This window comes from Anabrus simplex, chromosome X (assembly GCF_040414725.1).
Source record: "Anabrus simplex isolate iqAnaSimp1 chromosome X, ASM4041472v1, whole genome shotgun sequence".
Lineage (NCBI taxonomy): Eukaryota > Metazoa > Arthropoda > Insecta > Orthoptera > Tettigoniidae > Anabrus > Anabrus simplex.
In genome coordinates this window covers 217,064,768-217,080,790 of record NC_090279.1, presented here as the reverse complement: position 1 = coordinate 217,080,790, position 16,023 = coordinate 217,064,768, and the positions used below count along the sequence as shown (strand labels likewise).

The following is a 16,023-nucleotide window of genomic DNA, read 5'->3' as shown; positions in this document are numbered from 1 at the left end:
CGTTATTGGACATTATAAATTTTCCAGCTAACTCATTCTTGGTTGCCAGTGTTTCGCCCTCGTGTGCTAGGGTGGGCTCATCAGTTGGTACCTAACACACCTACCAATACGCTGGCTAGTGCATACCGTGGAGGCCACTGCGTAGGCTAACTGGAGCCACGGTATGCACTAGCCAGCGTATTGGTAGGTGTGTTAGGTACCAACTGATGAGCCCACCCTAGCACACGAGGGCGAAACGCTGGCAACCAAGAATGAGTTAGCTGGAAAATTTATAATGTCCAATAACGGACCATTTATATTGGTATTATAAATTTACTCATTCAGGACAAATATTTCAGATTTCCTATGGGAATCAACATCTATATAATCTGATGGCCAAGCAGGCATCAATTTTTGGTAATGGGACAAAGTCTCTTAGTGCATTGGCACTGCCGGTGGCTCCAGTTAGCCTACGCAGTGGCCTCCACGGTATGCACTAGCCAGCGTATTGGTAGGTGTGTTAGGTACCAACTGATGAGCCCACCCTAGCACACGAGGGCGAAACGCTGGCAACCAAGAATGAGTTAGCTGGAAAATTTATAATGTCCAATAACGGACCATTTATATTGGTATTGTACCGTTCTATGTCGCATGTTCCAGAGTTAGCTCTCCCAGTAGCCTGGTCATCTTAGCCCTGAAAAGCAATACCAAAAACGTGGTCTAGGAAAAGGTACTGGAGTAAATGAGACTCAATTTTTTGGTAGGTTTTTTATACTTTAGGTGAGAATGTTGTATAGTGGGAACAGAAGCTGTATTCAAGTAGGATGTGGTTTGTCGGACTGGTTTGAAACAAAGAGAGGAGTGCAGCAGGGCAGCTCATTGTCACCACTTCTATTTATTATTGTAATGGATGTAGTAATGAAATCTATTAAAAGGAAAGAACATGGAGATATCAAAGCCTTCACATTTGCAGATGATGTTGCGATCTGGAGTGCCTCAGAAGATGAACTGGGAGAGAGAATACAAAGCTGGAATGAGGAGTTTAAGAAATATGGTTTAAACATCAGCAAGACAAAGGCGGTGGTGATGAAAGTGTATGGGGAAGGAGCAGAACCAATAGTCACGTTAAATGAAGCTCAACTGGACAGCGTTCCAGTTTTCAAATACTTGGGTAGCGTTATATCAAATGACAACCTAGCAAAACATGAGGTGAACAATCGAATCAATAATGCAACACAATTCTACCACCAGGTAAGACACCTGCTGTGGGATGAACAAATACCCATGAAAACAAAAATGACATTGTACAAGTCCTATTATACACCAATTCTTACATACAGTCTCGAAACCACAACACTGACCAATAGAGATAATTCCAAACTTCAGGCAGCTGAAATGAAATTCCTACGCACTATGATCCAGAAAACCAGGAAAGACAAGATTAGGAATGAGAAAATTAGAGAAGTAGGAATAGACAATTCTCTCCTCAATAAGATTCAGATATCAAGACTGAAGTGGTTTGGTCACATGAAGAGGATGCCAGTAAACAGAACTGCAAGGAAGGAATTTGACAGAAAGGTAGAAGGAAGACGACCCGTGGGAAGGCCACGAAGGAAATGGATAGATTTAGTTAAGAGCGATGTAATGCTGAGAGGTCATGATTGGGACAAGTTGGTGAAGGAAGAATGGTACAAGGACAGGATGAGATGGAGGAGGCTCATATACCACACCCGGGAAACTGGAGACGGTTTAGGATGATGATGATGATGATGATTTTTTATACTTTAGGGATTTTCAGATAATGTCTTACTGCAGTACCGAGGAATGATTACTTTTATCAAATTATGAAATCCATGCGAGCGAAGCTGTGGGTAACAGCTAGTATTTTACAATAATGATGTTATTGGTTTTTATGTTCCAATTATTATTACTACTATAAAGAGTATGAAGCAAAGCCTGCACACTACAATCACAGCGAGGAGAGGGAAGGTCATTTCACTTGTAAAGTAAGTCAGCACAAATTACTATTTATTGCTTGTCACATGACTTTTACTGCCATGAGTGTCCGAGCACATGTTCAGCTCGCCTGGTACAAGTCTTCCCATTCGACGCCCACGGGAAACGACATGTGGGATGGCGACGAGGTAGGGAGAAGGTGAAACACAGAGAGGTCTCCACCATCAACATGTTACATGCCCTCACTCCTTATGAACACTGCGGTGAGCTCTGGTATTCAATCCAGGCTTTTGGCAGGAAATCTAGTGATTAGAAATTACACAGCACCATCTCTCCTAATCTGGCAGACAACATTCTAATTCTGATGGTGCAGAATTTTGAAAAAACAAGCAACTTTCAATCAGACGACCACTGTCTTAGCAACCAAAAGTTCTCACCCATTTGTTGATGGACTGAGTAAACAGGCACAGGCTTTCATCAGAGTAGGGTAGACTGAAAACGTCAGCAAGATCATAATAAACTGGCAGAAACTGATTTCTGCACATCTTGTGGCACTCCCTAACTACAGCATTGAGTCTACGAAGGCGTGGTGGAGTGTTGTGATTTAGAACAAGAAGCCACTGGGGATTTTTTTTTTTGTTCGCAAAATGAGACTTAAGGCATAGTTCAGCTTTATTTTCTTGGAACAAGGACTGCTAAACCAAACAAGGGCACAGAGGTCGGCACCGGAGAAGATAAGTAAATCTATAGACACAAGGCTGGCGTATCTGAACACCAAATAACACTGAACTCAGCCGAAGCAAACCTGCCAACTTCGGCTCACCCACTCAGCCCAGCTCATGTCTGTTTATCCGTAAAATACGAGTTGGAGAGCCACAAAAAGCCTGAACAAAGAACTACATCATGGTGCCTAAAGATTATCCCCATTTGTTTGTGTTCTCTTTACCGCCCTGACGATTTCTGAAACCTCAGGTGGGGACTTATGACTTCATATGTATAAGAGTTGGCTCTGCCCTGACAACTGCAAACTTCTGGACCTTACTCAAACCACTGAAGAGGGAACTGAGGACTCAGTGTGATCATGTGACTGTCTTGTGAAAGTCATCAATGTTCTGAAGATGATGTTGAATGATAAACCTTGACATTCAACAGTTAACAGTCAGTCATTCAGTAGATCTAGAGAAATGTCAAGAGTGAGTTTCAACAGCCCTGAACATATCAACACACAACACAACACTGAGCATTCCATGTTAACATAATAAACACTAGTAGAGTATTAGTAAAGGGTTAAATACACACGGATGCCAACACGTTTCCCTGCCTTCTGTTTAGGAACTGCTCCCGTTGAACCGTTACGTCGCGAAAATCCATTGACACACCTGTAACAACATAAAAAGGCGTTGCATTACTTGAACAAACCTACTGCTATTTATAAAGCTTGAAAAATAATATTCACAATGAGACAAAACAGCAGAAAAGCTGTCATAAGGCAAATATTTTTTTATATATTAAACAGATGAACAAAAGAATGTCAAAACAAACTGAAAATACAAAATGAAAGTCTTGGATGGATTAGGATGGATGACGAGAGGCAGAGAGAGTAAAATGGGATGGACCCCATGGATAAGGAAAGATGACGATGCTACATACTCAGGAGCAGTGGCAGAGTACTAGTCTCCGGATCATACGACCACATGAGAAAAGTAATCAGATTTTTAAAGGGCATAAGACAGTCCATGCTGCATCACGTTGGTGTGTAAAAGATCTCTGGTGACGCGTTTGGTGCTTACCTGAACAAAATTAACTAAAACTCGACCATGACTAGCATCAAATCAAAATCCATGCACATGGCACCTGAGATCATACGATTAATATTACTTGTTAAATCTCCCCAACCTGTCTTCAATCCGCCTGTCGGACACATCACACTGTACAGTACCGGGTGTGTGGTCAAGACGACCTTGTGCCACTCTTCGCCACCAGAATCAGAAGTTGAAATATTATTGATATTGCAAAAAAGCAGTCGTCTTATGTATGAAATAATAACATGTCCCAAGTCGTAATAGCATAAACTTTTCTGCTAGTGTCACATTACCACAATTATTTTTTAAACAAAGTTGTTATTAACAATCCCAGGGAAATAAGTAGCACGAAGTTACATTGGCCCCTCAATACCATTTAAGAATATTGATATCTTCAATGGATTAGAAGTTATTTCAGTGTAGCATATTCAATAACTCTGAGCTGAACAAATGACCATCAACAGGAAAGGAAAAACTCAAAGATCTTTTTTTGGAATGAACCAAATTAGAACCTTCTCACTTCAAGAACCTTGCATGCACACACTTGAAATACAACACTGTCAAGCAGGAAATACTCAGCAGGACCCAGAAAGCATCAGACTTTTAAAATCAAGTCGGAAACCCACTCTGGGAATGCAAAATACCACAAACAGCAAAAACAACACTGTACCAGACCTACTTCACACTAATTCTCACATATGGTTTTGAGGTATGTACTCTACTAAACGACTACTATGGCAGAATTCAGGCGACAAAAATGAGATTCATTAGCACTATGAATCAAACTATTTGAAAGGACAAAATCAAGAATGAAGTAAACAGGAGAGTAACTGCCAGTGAAGTTCCTATTACCAGTGCAATAAAGAAGCGTAGACTTCAATGATACGAGCACGTTAGGAGAATGAAGAGCGAGAGACCTGCCAAAAAGTATTTAGACCTTACCGTCCAAGGTAAAAGACCAGGGGGACGGTCAAAGAATCATTGGATAGAAACAAATAAAAGCAGCTGTGGAAGAGAGACATCTCAGGGAAGATGTCTTGGAAAAGAAGATGTATGAATACAGCAGGATATGGCAAGCATATCTACAACACACCCAGGAAACTGGAGTTGGAAAATGATGAAAGATTTTAGGTGAATAACCGTGTATATGTTCTAAAAATTTTAGTAGAGTTGTGAGTAAATAAAGTAGCTGGATGCTGCTTAAAAAAGCATTAATATGGACAACCCGTGATATTCCGAGATCTTTGTCTCCTATAGTAGAACGAGGGCCAATATAGAAAGGCAAACTCCTCTTCACATATCAAGAAAAAAAATAAAAAATACATCATCCAAGTAATATATTAATAAGCCAACACTGAATCTCAGTTAGTTTATTCCTGGTGTACAAGAGACCTAATAATGATGATATTCATTTTGTGTCCCACAAATATTCACAGTTCTTGGTGGTGCTGAGGTGCCAGAATTGTGTGTTGCTGGAGTTCTTCTACATACTAACCAAGGCTGGTGCATTTGGGCACTTTCAGATAGCCCTGGACTGAGGTTGGCATTTCACCCGAGGCATTCTGCCCAGCTCAGGCTAAGTGGAGACATTCCTGAGTTAATTTCAATAACAGCGGTGCTTTGGTTGCATGTGTGATGTCTGTAGTGAAAAATAGTCCAGAGTTCCCATAGGTTATAACTTAAATGCGAAAAGGAGAGTGCCACAGCAATACTTACGTTGACGGCAAATGGTGGTTGCTGGTGGCGCTGAATGTGTTATGTACAGTGATGTCGGAGGTGACTCCGCTTATATTACGACCTGGAATAGAAATATGAAGGTTGAATATGGCAATAGAAAATCTTTCAAAACTAGGCAAGAATAACAAGATCAGATATCTTCAGTACTAAACCAACCCCATCTGTAAGAACTTGCTAAATCCACAAAAGTGATGACAAATCTTACAGCAAATTCCCTTGAAACCACCACGAGAGAGAAACTTTCAACTTCAATCAATTTTAGCTTCCTGCCTTTGACAACACCGCTTACTATTTTCTTTCCAGAGGGCCAGTTACTGGAGTAGGTTTAACACGGTAAATTCACCATTCATATGAAACATCGTTCTATTAACAAAATCTATTATCGCTGAAGAAGAAAAATTATAATTTTCTTGAAACATGAACGATGACGGATCACCATATACTTATTGTGTAAATCAATTGTATTGTTAAGTAGACCCTGTTTCCTCACGTTGTTAAATCATTAGTAGTCAAACCAAAAATGCTCAAGTCCATCAATATTTACTGAGGGTTGCGTAAACCCTTGTCCTATGTATGTGTATACACAAGTTGACTGAGCTGTGCATATCTTATAATGTTTTAAAGTCTTCCCATTCTTGTCTCCCTCAACTTTTCAAGGGCTCTATTTATACAAAATATTCACTTGAAAAGGATAAGAATGTCACTTCCAATTATTTGAGAAATCTGTGATGGGCACGCAAGTCTTCTGGCGTGAGCTGCACTGCATGGAATTCTGTCAAATTACCTGTTGCCAAAAATATGAATTTTGTACAAGTCTAGTAACAAAGCAGTTCCATGAACCTTCAGCAAACAGTAAGAAAAACCATAGCCAAACAGGTGTCATACTCACCAACTGGCAGAACATTGGCAGTAGGTTTCTTTAACGCAGCTCGCACTTCCATGAGGTACGGATTTCTGTCGTCGCTGTCGTAGCCATCGGTCGGCGAGGGCTGCCGTCTCGGAAGGAACAGTCGAGGCGAGGACAGATCTTGGTTGATAGTCTTCTTAGGACCGTGATGAGACTTACGGCGGGTAGGGCCAAGCTCGTTCACCAAGATGCTGTCTTGTATCGGAGAGATGACGTCGCACGCAGCCTGCCCACACACACACAGCCAAGTAAAGGGTTACAATGAACTGTAAACATCATTGTTTCAACTTTGAAGTTCTAATGGAAAAAGAGTTAAGTGTAACTTAAGAGCTTTACAGCTGTTGAACACGCAAGTTTCATATAAATATTACACTTTAACATACCTGTAAAAAAACACACTATTAAACAAGGAAAAACATATACACTAAAAGAACATCATCAGACTATATGGTCACACTCAATAAAGTGAAACCTCATTAACACCTTTTCCCGCTTAGCACGTCATAAATTCGAAGTTCCGATTCTCATCATATAAATCTATAAAAATGCCTCACTTTTCACGTCACAAATTTTCACTATTACTGTTTAGTTTGTCAACCGTTGCGAAAGAGATGCGATTTCCAACTCGCCACACTTGAGCAATTACAGAAAAAGGCACGTTTGGGGAGCAAGCCGTTAGCAGTGAGTCTGTTTGTGCTTGTTTTTCACATTCCATTCACAAGGTAGAAATGTATTTCGTGTTGAGTGGTACAGTGACATGCTTGTCGCGTGATAGGATAGCCATATCTGGATTAGGAACATAATCGTGTCAAACTGAATAGCATGGTGCACATTTGTCTCGTGATAGCCTAGTTACGGATACAGAAAAAGTCATGAAATTCCTTACTAATGAAGACAAAATTAAAAACTGTCAAAAGGGGACCGACACCCACATCTTAAAGCCCACAAAGGTCGCGAAAGTTGAACTCGCACCTTCAAGTTTCGACGCAATCACTGGAGTTGGTCAAAGTTTATTCAAAGTGGTGGCCAAAGTCATTCCGGTTGCACATGGTTGAGTGTAACCTCCAATTCACTAAGAGTGTGACCAGAAAGTAATGTATAATAACCCACTGTCTTGAAATAAAAGGCTTCAACGAACATTTGTTTTAGAAAGAGTGTGATATGTAATAATACTTGGATATTTTTATTCGCCCCCCCCGTGTCCAGGTTTTCATATTTTCATATTTGTTGTTTGGTGTTTTTCACAATACTTCCCTCTCATCTTTAAAAATTGTAGATATAGTTTTCCCTCCCCCATGGTCTGGTACCTTGACGTGGTGGGGAGGCTTGCGTGCCTCAGAGATCCCAAGAGCGATGCCGGTAAGGTCGAGGGTGAGGGGCCAGACCTTCAGCTGTAGGTCCTGAAGGAAGAAAAATCTAGTCTCAGGGAGTAGGGAATGAGAACACCATAAGTCCTGAAGTTGCAGCATGGCAGGGGCAGAGGTCAAAAGAGGACAGCCCCCTCACTGCCTTATAGGCACTGTGGGCCCATATCTCACATGCCCAAAATAACTTCCATGAAAAGTCAAAATGAGAAATACACCGGACTGCTGAACCCGATGGTAACATGGCGAGGAAAAAGCACTAGAGGCCGTTGCCATTACCGGAGATAGGAGTAGATGGAGATCTCTCGTATCCTTGACACCTCATGGTACAAGAGGACGAGATTAAGTAAGTAAGATATAGTTTTCACTGTACCCGTGGACACACGACGTAAAATGCCATGTTGGAAAAAAATCGTATCTAGCGTTTCCACATCCGTTGGATAGTTTTTATTGGTGTATTTAGTAGTACGTTTTCTTGCTTAACACGTTCTTTTTAGTTGTCCCCTGCAGAAAGGTCCTAATGAGGTTTTACTGCATTTGGAAATATTTATGTCTATTTCTGTCCAAACACCCTGAAGTTTGAAATTTATGCCAATGAAGTCCTGCTTTGTCTCCACTGCAGCAAACAACGGTATGTTCAATAGTGTGTTTCTTTTTACAGGTATGTTATAGTGTAAGGCTGAAAAGCTTTTAAGTTACATTTAGAACGAACAATGTAAAGTGAATAAAACATTAACATGCATAATACCTCATGTTGCAGAAGAAGTCTAGGTGGGAAGAGAGCATCACAAAACTCGCACGGCAAGCCCTCCTCCTGTGGCTCAGGCCTGTTTCTTGGCTTTGACACTGGAGGAGTAACTTTACTCAAGTCAGGACGGCAACCAGTCTGCAACAAAGAAATCCCTGTGTTCGCTAATGCTATGTGATGTAACATGTACAGCAATGAGGAAGAAGTTTCAAGGAGACAGCCAAGGAGCACACTGGGAGGACTAGAAAAGCTTGTCAGGTGTTGAACATTAGATGGTTAAGGGGACCTGGACATGAGAGAGTTCTCAAGTAGACTTTCTCAAAACGTTTTCACCAGATTTTCATGAAATTTGGCACACTTCCTACAAAATCTGTTTGCAGCATTTGTGTTAAATAAAACTGACATGAATTACACTGCACATTTTTACAGAAAAAAATGTACATGTACAGTACATATTTTTAAAAACTAGTGTACACCAGAGTACCGGAGCTCAAGAGTTGAATGTCAGTCTCTCCCTTGCTTACCTGAGATATCCAGGAAGAAACCCGTAGTGTATCAACTATTGTCAGCTTGGAAAGAAACGGACGGTGGAGTTGTAGATTTTCAAGCAAGAGATGATGATGATGCTGCTTGTTGTTGAAAGGGGCCTAACATCGAGGTCATCAGCCCCTAATGGTACGAAATGAAATGACAACATAAAGTTCAAAATCATCCACTGACCAAAATAAAAAATTGTCATGAAGAATGAATTGATAGACATGAACCCCCCAAAACAAACAAGCAAACAAAAAAAAAACAGTGGATCCGACTCAAAAAAAAATTATAAATAATAGTATTACTGACCAAGGGACCACTTATAAAGCACAATCCTGAATCGAGGATGCTTGATGTCTAAAGGGGTCCAAAATCCAGGTCTAAGGCCCCTCAGAATGGTACATGTTGCGAGTAAAGTAGAACCATGGTATTTGTCATGTTGGGGTACTAATAAAAGTAGCGAAGACTCACGGTCTTCCACACAAGATGGTACTACTCACAAGTATTGTACCTCGTACAGGTAACGCAAACCTATGGTGTTTCTCACACAATGGCGCCACTCATAGCCAACGCAAACCGATGAGGTTCCTCACCTAGGTGTACTAGTCACGGGTGCCGGTATTCCGGTGGTGTTCCTCACATACTGGGTACTAATCACAGGCTACGCAGACCCACGGTGTCGCTCATATAGTGGTACAACTCACAGGCAACCCCCAGACCCGCGGTGTTGCTCACATGGGTACGACGCACGGGTACTGGAAACACACAGGAGCACCAACTCTTTGCTGCTACTAATCACAAACCTATTTCGTACCTAATATAGTGGAACTACTCGCAAGTACAGGCAACCCAGGGTGTTCCCCGCGTGATGGTACAAATCAAAAATAGGTTCATGGTTCTAATTCAATCATCCCTTGGTCGCCCCTTTTAGTCGCCTCTCACGACAGGCAGGGGATACCGTAGGTGTATTATTCGTCTGCGTCCCCTACCCTCAGGGGTTAAAGAGAGAGAAAAAAGAAGAAAGAAGGGATCCGTCACTTCGAAAGATGAAGTAACAAGACGAACAAAGGCAAGGGCCACGAAGGGCATGAAAATGAAAGACTCCCTAGGCCTCGAAGGCTCTAATACCGTCGGGGTCGGAAAAGAACACGAGTTGACCAAGGGAGGTCGGACAGGAAGGATGAAAGTGAGGAGCTAAAGGCCCCGTGGTCGCCAATCCACACTCCCAAGTCGAGAGCCCCTTGGGCCCCTTTTAGTCGCCTCTTATGACAGGCAGCAGATACCGCGGGTGTATTCTACATGTGCGTCCCCCACCCGCAGGGGGTAGTGTGTTTGGTCCGCGAGAGGTATGTTATTTCCTTCAAGTCTGCCGGCAAGCTGGTTAGGACCTCCCTATCTGCCACCTGGGAGTATCACCTCTCCCCCTGCTATGCCAGCGTGGTAGGTTCATGGTCAAACAAGAGGAACGAGATTATGTATTATTCCACATAGTGGGAACTCTAATGACTTTTAACATTAAAAAAAAAAAAACACCGTGTTCATGCCATTTGAAATTTAAAGAAACACTCCATACCGGGCGAGTTGGCCGTGCGGTCAGGGGCACGCGGCTCTGAGCTTGCATCCGGGAGATAATGGGTTCGAACCCCACTGTCGGCAGCCCTGAAGATGGTTTTCCGTGGTTTCCCATTTTCACACCAGGCAAACGCTGGGGCTGTACCTTAATTAAGGCCACAGCCGCTTCCTTCCAACTCCTAGGCCTTTCCTGTCCCATCGTCGCCATAAGACCTATCTGTGTCGGTGCAACGTAAAACAACTAGCAAAAAAAAAAAGAAACACTCCATGGAGCACCATGATAATATCACAGGGAAGCCATTCGATGTTTAAAAGAGGAATTATCCTCAGGATTTCCCACATTTTCCTCTCCTCTGTAGACAAAGTGAAGCAGCTTCAACGTTCTTATTTTCTAGAAATATCTCGTTAAGAAGTCGTCTCATTCAATCTAGAAATATCTCGTTAAGAAGTCGTCTCATTCAATCTAGAAATATCTCGTTAAGAAGTCGTCTCATTCAATCTAGAAGTTATTTCCATCTTGAAATATTCAATAAACTAATCCAAATAGAAATTGTGCTTAAATGTATGAAGACCTCAAAGCGGATAAATAAACCTCACCAAATTAACCTTTAATCACAACATTTAGCATATGGCTTTTAGTGCCAGAGTGCACAAAGACAGCTCACCTAGTTTTATTCCTGGTACTGCCATAGATTTAAGACTGGCTGGTACATGCTTAACACAATCCATGCAACTCACCTGCATTGGGATGTGCTCAAGGCTTAACATCTCCATCCAACAGCGTCGTACGCCTTCACTCCATGAGAGCACTGCGGAGAGGCTTTTGGCATGCAATCTAGCGATCAGAAATTGTATACCAACAGCTCTCCTACCCTGCCGGTCAACATTCTTACGATGAACATTTTTACAACCAACGGACTTGAAATGGTTAACCACAGCGTTAAGACCCTGGGGACTTGAAACCTTAACGATCCCGGCCACCGGGCAGGCTATAATCACAACATGAAAGTGAAGTAAACCTCATATGAAATTTATTTTGTTTAAGTCTCCAACAAATTCATTCCTGGTTCTTAGCTTCATGAGGGGGCGATCATCCACATTCCTTGACACGGATATCTTCTGATGTGGGAACGGTAGGATGGTGGTAAAGTTGGATGGATAATGGAAAGGGGAAAACAAAAATGAACACGGTTAACATAGGTGGTAGAAGATAGGGAACAAGAATGTGAAAAAAATCAAAATATGTTATAATAAACTGAGCAGCACGAAAAACGCAACACCCAATAAATGATGTGTAATTATCTATTTTATCGAAGTGAAACACTTCAACCGTTGTCTTTAGACGGGGTATGCTATTGGCGTTGCTTTGCGAGTAAACAATGACGTGTTGATTGTTTATTGCACTAGCCTCAATTGTTTCTTCCCACACAACCTGGAAAACACATCGCTGGATGTGAGCCAATAATGTTTTCACGCTCTTGTAGCGCTTACTGTTGTACCTTTAATTGTTCCCCTTTCAATCACACGTGTTTGTAGGATCCGATTCTCTTAATCAGCTTTCTGGAGTAAACATGCCGTTAAGCCCTGAACAAGCTGCGAAAGCTGTTACTATGGTGGAAGATGGTCGCAGCATGCATTACGTTGCAGAAGTGTTGAGTACTACACCTACTACAATTTCCAAAACCGTACGAAGGTACAGGGAAACTGGAGGCTTTGCAAGGAGACCAGGATCAGGCCCGAGAAGAGCGACATCGGAGAAAGATGACCGCTTCTTACAACTTCAAGTTCTCCGCAACCGTCACACCACCGCTATTGAAGCGCGAAATCGACTCCACCAAGTTCGAGGGGTCACTGTTAGTGAGAGAACTGTTCGAAGAAGAATGGAAGAAGGCAATCTTCAGTCCAGAAGACCTGCTACAGGACCGGAACTCACCAGAGAGCATCACACAGCTCGACTGCGTTTCGCAAGGGAAGATCTTGGTTGGACAGTACAACAATGGGATCAAGTGTTGTTCACCGACGAGTCGCAATTTGGCCTCCAATCACCTGACGGAAGAGAGAGGGTCTGGAGAAGGCCAGGGGAAAGGTATTCCCCTAGCACATTCTCATCCAGGACGCCTTTTCACGGTGTTCTGTGATGGTGTGGGCAGGAATCAATACAGCTGCAAGGACGGATTTAATCTTCGTGGAGCATGGGAGCCTTACCGCACATCGGTATGTGGAGGAAATCCTTCTGGAGCATGCTGTGCCTTTCGCTCCGTTTATTGGTGATGGTTTTACACTAATGCACGACAATGCACACTCACATGTTGCGAGAATTGTGCAACAGTTCTTGGATGAAACCGAGATTCATGCTGTGGTTTGGCCTGCTCGAAGCCCCGATCTGAATCCCATTGAACATTTTTGGGGCCAGCTGGGGAGAAGAGTCCGTCAGCGCTATCCAGAGACCCTACAGGACCTACGGAACACCCTCCTGGAAGAATGGGAGATGATTCCTCAACAGAACATTACCGCATTAATCAGGAGCATGCCTGAAAGGTTGAATACCATCATTGCTGCAAGAGGTGGCAATACGCGCTTTTGAAGATGCGAACAGAGGTCCCCGAGATAGTCTCCGAGGTCTGTGAAGTGAAAGTGTGAAGTGTGTAACATTAAAACAGAGTGCATTACCCTTATGAGCTTACTCAAAATTTCCTTGAAATGTGCATCTCTCGCATAATTTGTTCAATTTGTTTAAAATCGTCTTTTCTTTTCATTGTTAGACTGTTAGATGGGACCGTACCACAACATTCCATCATAAGTTGGTGGATTAGTGTCATAAAAGTGTCATAAATTTAGAATAAATTTCAGTTTTTGAAAGATATTGAAGTGTTGCATTTTTTGTGCTGCTCAGTGTATTTGAGTCTGGAGACTGGCTTCCAATGAAACAGTTTATAAAGAAATAGAACCTGTGACTAGCACAATGAAAAAGAAACAAATACCATTCTTAGGGCATCTATTACAGTCACCAGAAAATAGAATCGGTAGAAAAATTATGGAAGAGTAAGAATAATATTAGATGGATCACAGAACTTAAAGAAGACATGAGAGAGTTACATATTACAATAGAAGATTTAAAATACAAAAGAAATACACTCAAGATATTGAAAGATCAACACACTAGACTACAGACGAAAATCAACAAACAGAGAATAGGAAGAGTGGTTCCAGAAGCAGAAAGAAAATTACGTTTAGAAAGGATGAAAGGCTGACAAAAAGAAGAAAAACCTCCATAAACCTGACTAACAAGTCCTATGTTGGCTAAAAAATTTAAATAAAATTTAAAAATATTTGAGTCCACTTGGAACATTTATGTAAAGTAGTACGTACCTCGTGTATGACCAGTTGATTGGCTGGTATCATGGCCTCGCAGAATTCGCATGGCAGGGCCACAAGATCAGCAGAAGTGTTATAGTCCACGTCGGGTGGAGCAGAGGGCATAGAGAAGAAAGAACGATCCTGCTCGGCCAACCTCAAGGCTAGCAAGCGGTCTATATCTACAGTGTCCTCGTCAGATGCGTTACCTGTACGGAAAACAAAGCAAGTTTGTAGTTTTTACATTGCGGTCATAACCACATGACCTCCAGTATTATGCGGAATCTGAGTCCCAAAGACATAATAAATCTTTACTCTTAAAATCGCAGCACAATATTGGCTAGAATTCAAACCAGAGCTGTATTGGTGAAAATTCACTGTCACTCGGTACCTATTACAACTGGTCTGTACATAATTAATCACAATTATCGGTAGCCATCGGCAATGAATACACCCGCGCCATGTTGACATCTGCACAGATGCTCCAGGGAATAGCTCTACATATCCAACATTATTTTGTTAAATACATGAAGGTTTAAAGAAAGAAAGATGCAGCGATAATTTATATTTCATGACTACACCATTAGGAATTCATAATCTCGCCCACAATTTCATCAATAATCAAGAAAATACAACGTGCATAAAAGCAAGAATTCTCATAGTTTCTAGTAGGTGATGGGCTACAAGAATTCTGATGTTAGCTGGAAACTTCGAGAATTCTCAGGACTCATCACCCATGTGGGACATCAGATAATGAATCTGCATACAAATGTTGAAATAGTTTGTCATCATATAGGGCATGTAGCTATGGGCCATGTACAATGATTCTCAGCGCGTACAAACACCCGTTTATATACGAAGTTTCCATGGCTACAAAAATCGTACAATAAAAAAATACATGGACACACAAATCCACGAGCCCTCTACTCCATGACATGATTGAAAGTAGTTAAAATTATAGCCAAGAGATAGTACAACAACCTAAAAACGGAGATCTCCGGGGCCCGTCAACAACCGCCGGCCGCAGTACTAGGAGATCTCCAAAGCTGGTCGTTAATGTGTTAAGAACTCAACACCCTGGCTTAGCGAACTTCGAAAGGACCTAGAAAATGCAGACATAAGTTCACCAGACATTCTAGAAAGAGACTCTTCAGATACAAAGTAAACAACTGAGAAGCTACATCACAGCAACCACAACAAAACAGTACAGACCAAAGGGGTCTGACGAACGTAAACAAGCATTCTCGGAAAGAATGATAGCCTATTGGAGTTACAAGAACCCTCAGAAGAATTGATGAGTTATCTGCTTAACATCTTCCAACATTGGGAGAATTTGATGATGATAATAATAATAATAATAATAATAATAATAATAATAATAATAATAATAATAATAATAATAATAATAACAAACCTTGAGGGATAGTTGGCTTGTCCACTGCCTTGGGCTTGCTGACGTTGGCTGACGAGTTCACCTGTGGCATGTCATTGGTACGTTTGCTGGGTGACAGTCTGTTAGACGCTGATGTCGGCCGCGTGGCATCCTGACTGGCATTAGAAACCTTCCGCTGGCGACTCAGGTCGTTCAGCACGCTTGTGTTGCGGGGTACGTTCCAGGAAGGAGTCGGACCAGGTTCTGAACCACAACCAAAAAACTCACAGTTAAACATCATTCACAATACAAGCAGAAGAAACACAGTGTGTATGTTTCTATATCCTGATATAGGGCCAGGGATGAGAGGAATTTATGTGGTATGTTTTTATGGCCAGGTGTCCATCCTGACACCAACCTCAGTAGAGGAGCTAATGAAGACGAAATGAATGATATTGGGTGAGGAGGTGGAAGGAATCGGCTGTGCCCTATGAATAGGAACTGTCCTGAAAGTAAAAATGGGAAAAAATAGTAAACCATTCTCAGGACAGCCAACGGAGGGATTTGAACCACTCATCTCCCAAATGCAGAGCTTGGATCCATAGCCACTTGATCAACCTCATCAGAGGTGTTAATGAGATGAAACAAATGACATGATATAAGAGTAAAGAAAACTGATTATACGTACGGAAGTCAAT

At 41.9% G+C, this 16,023-nt stretch overlaps 1 protein-coding gene across 1 annotated transcript in view; it reads right to left on the bottom strand.

Annotated features, from left to right (window-relative positions):
- Window positions 1-16,023, bottom strand: part of LOC136885895 (XIAP-associated factor 1) — a 48,416-nt gene that overhangs the window by 11,849 nt on the left and 20,544 nt on the right. Inside the window, exons 4-9 of the mRNA XM_067158585.2 lie at window positions 15,368-15,589; window positions 13,969-14,162; window positions 8,494-8,631; window positions 6,364-6,607; window positions 5,454-5,535; window positions 3,235-3,314 (exon numbers count right to left, since the gene is read on the bottom strand). Of these exons, the coding sequence (XP_067014686.1) occupies window positions 3,235-3,314; window positions 5,454-5,535; window positions 6,364-6,607; window positions 8,494-8,631; window positions 13,969-14,162; window positions 15,368-15,589 (960 nt within the window). The remainder of the gene's footprint in view (window positions 1-3,234; window positions 3,315-5,453; window positions 5,536-6,363; window positions 6,608-8,493; window positions 8,632-13,968; window positions 14,163-15,367; window positions 15,590-16,023) is intronic.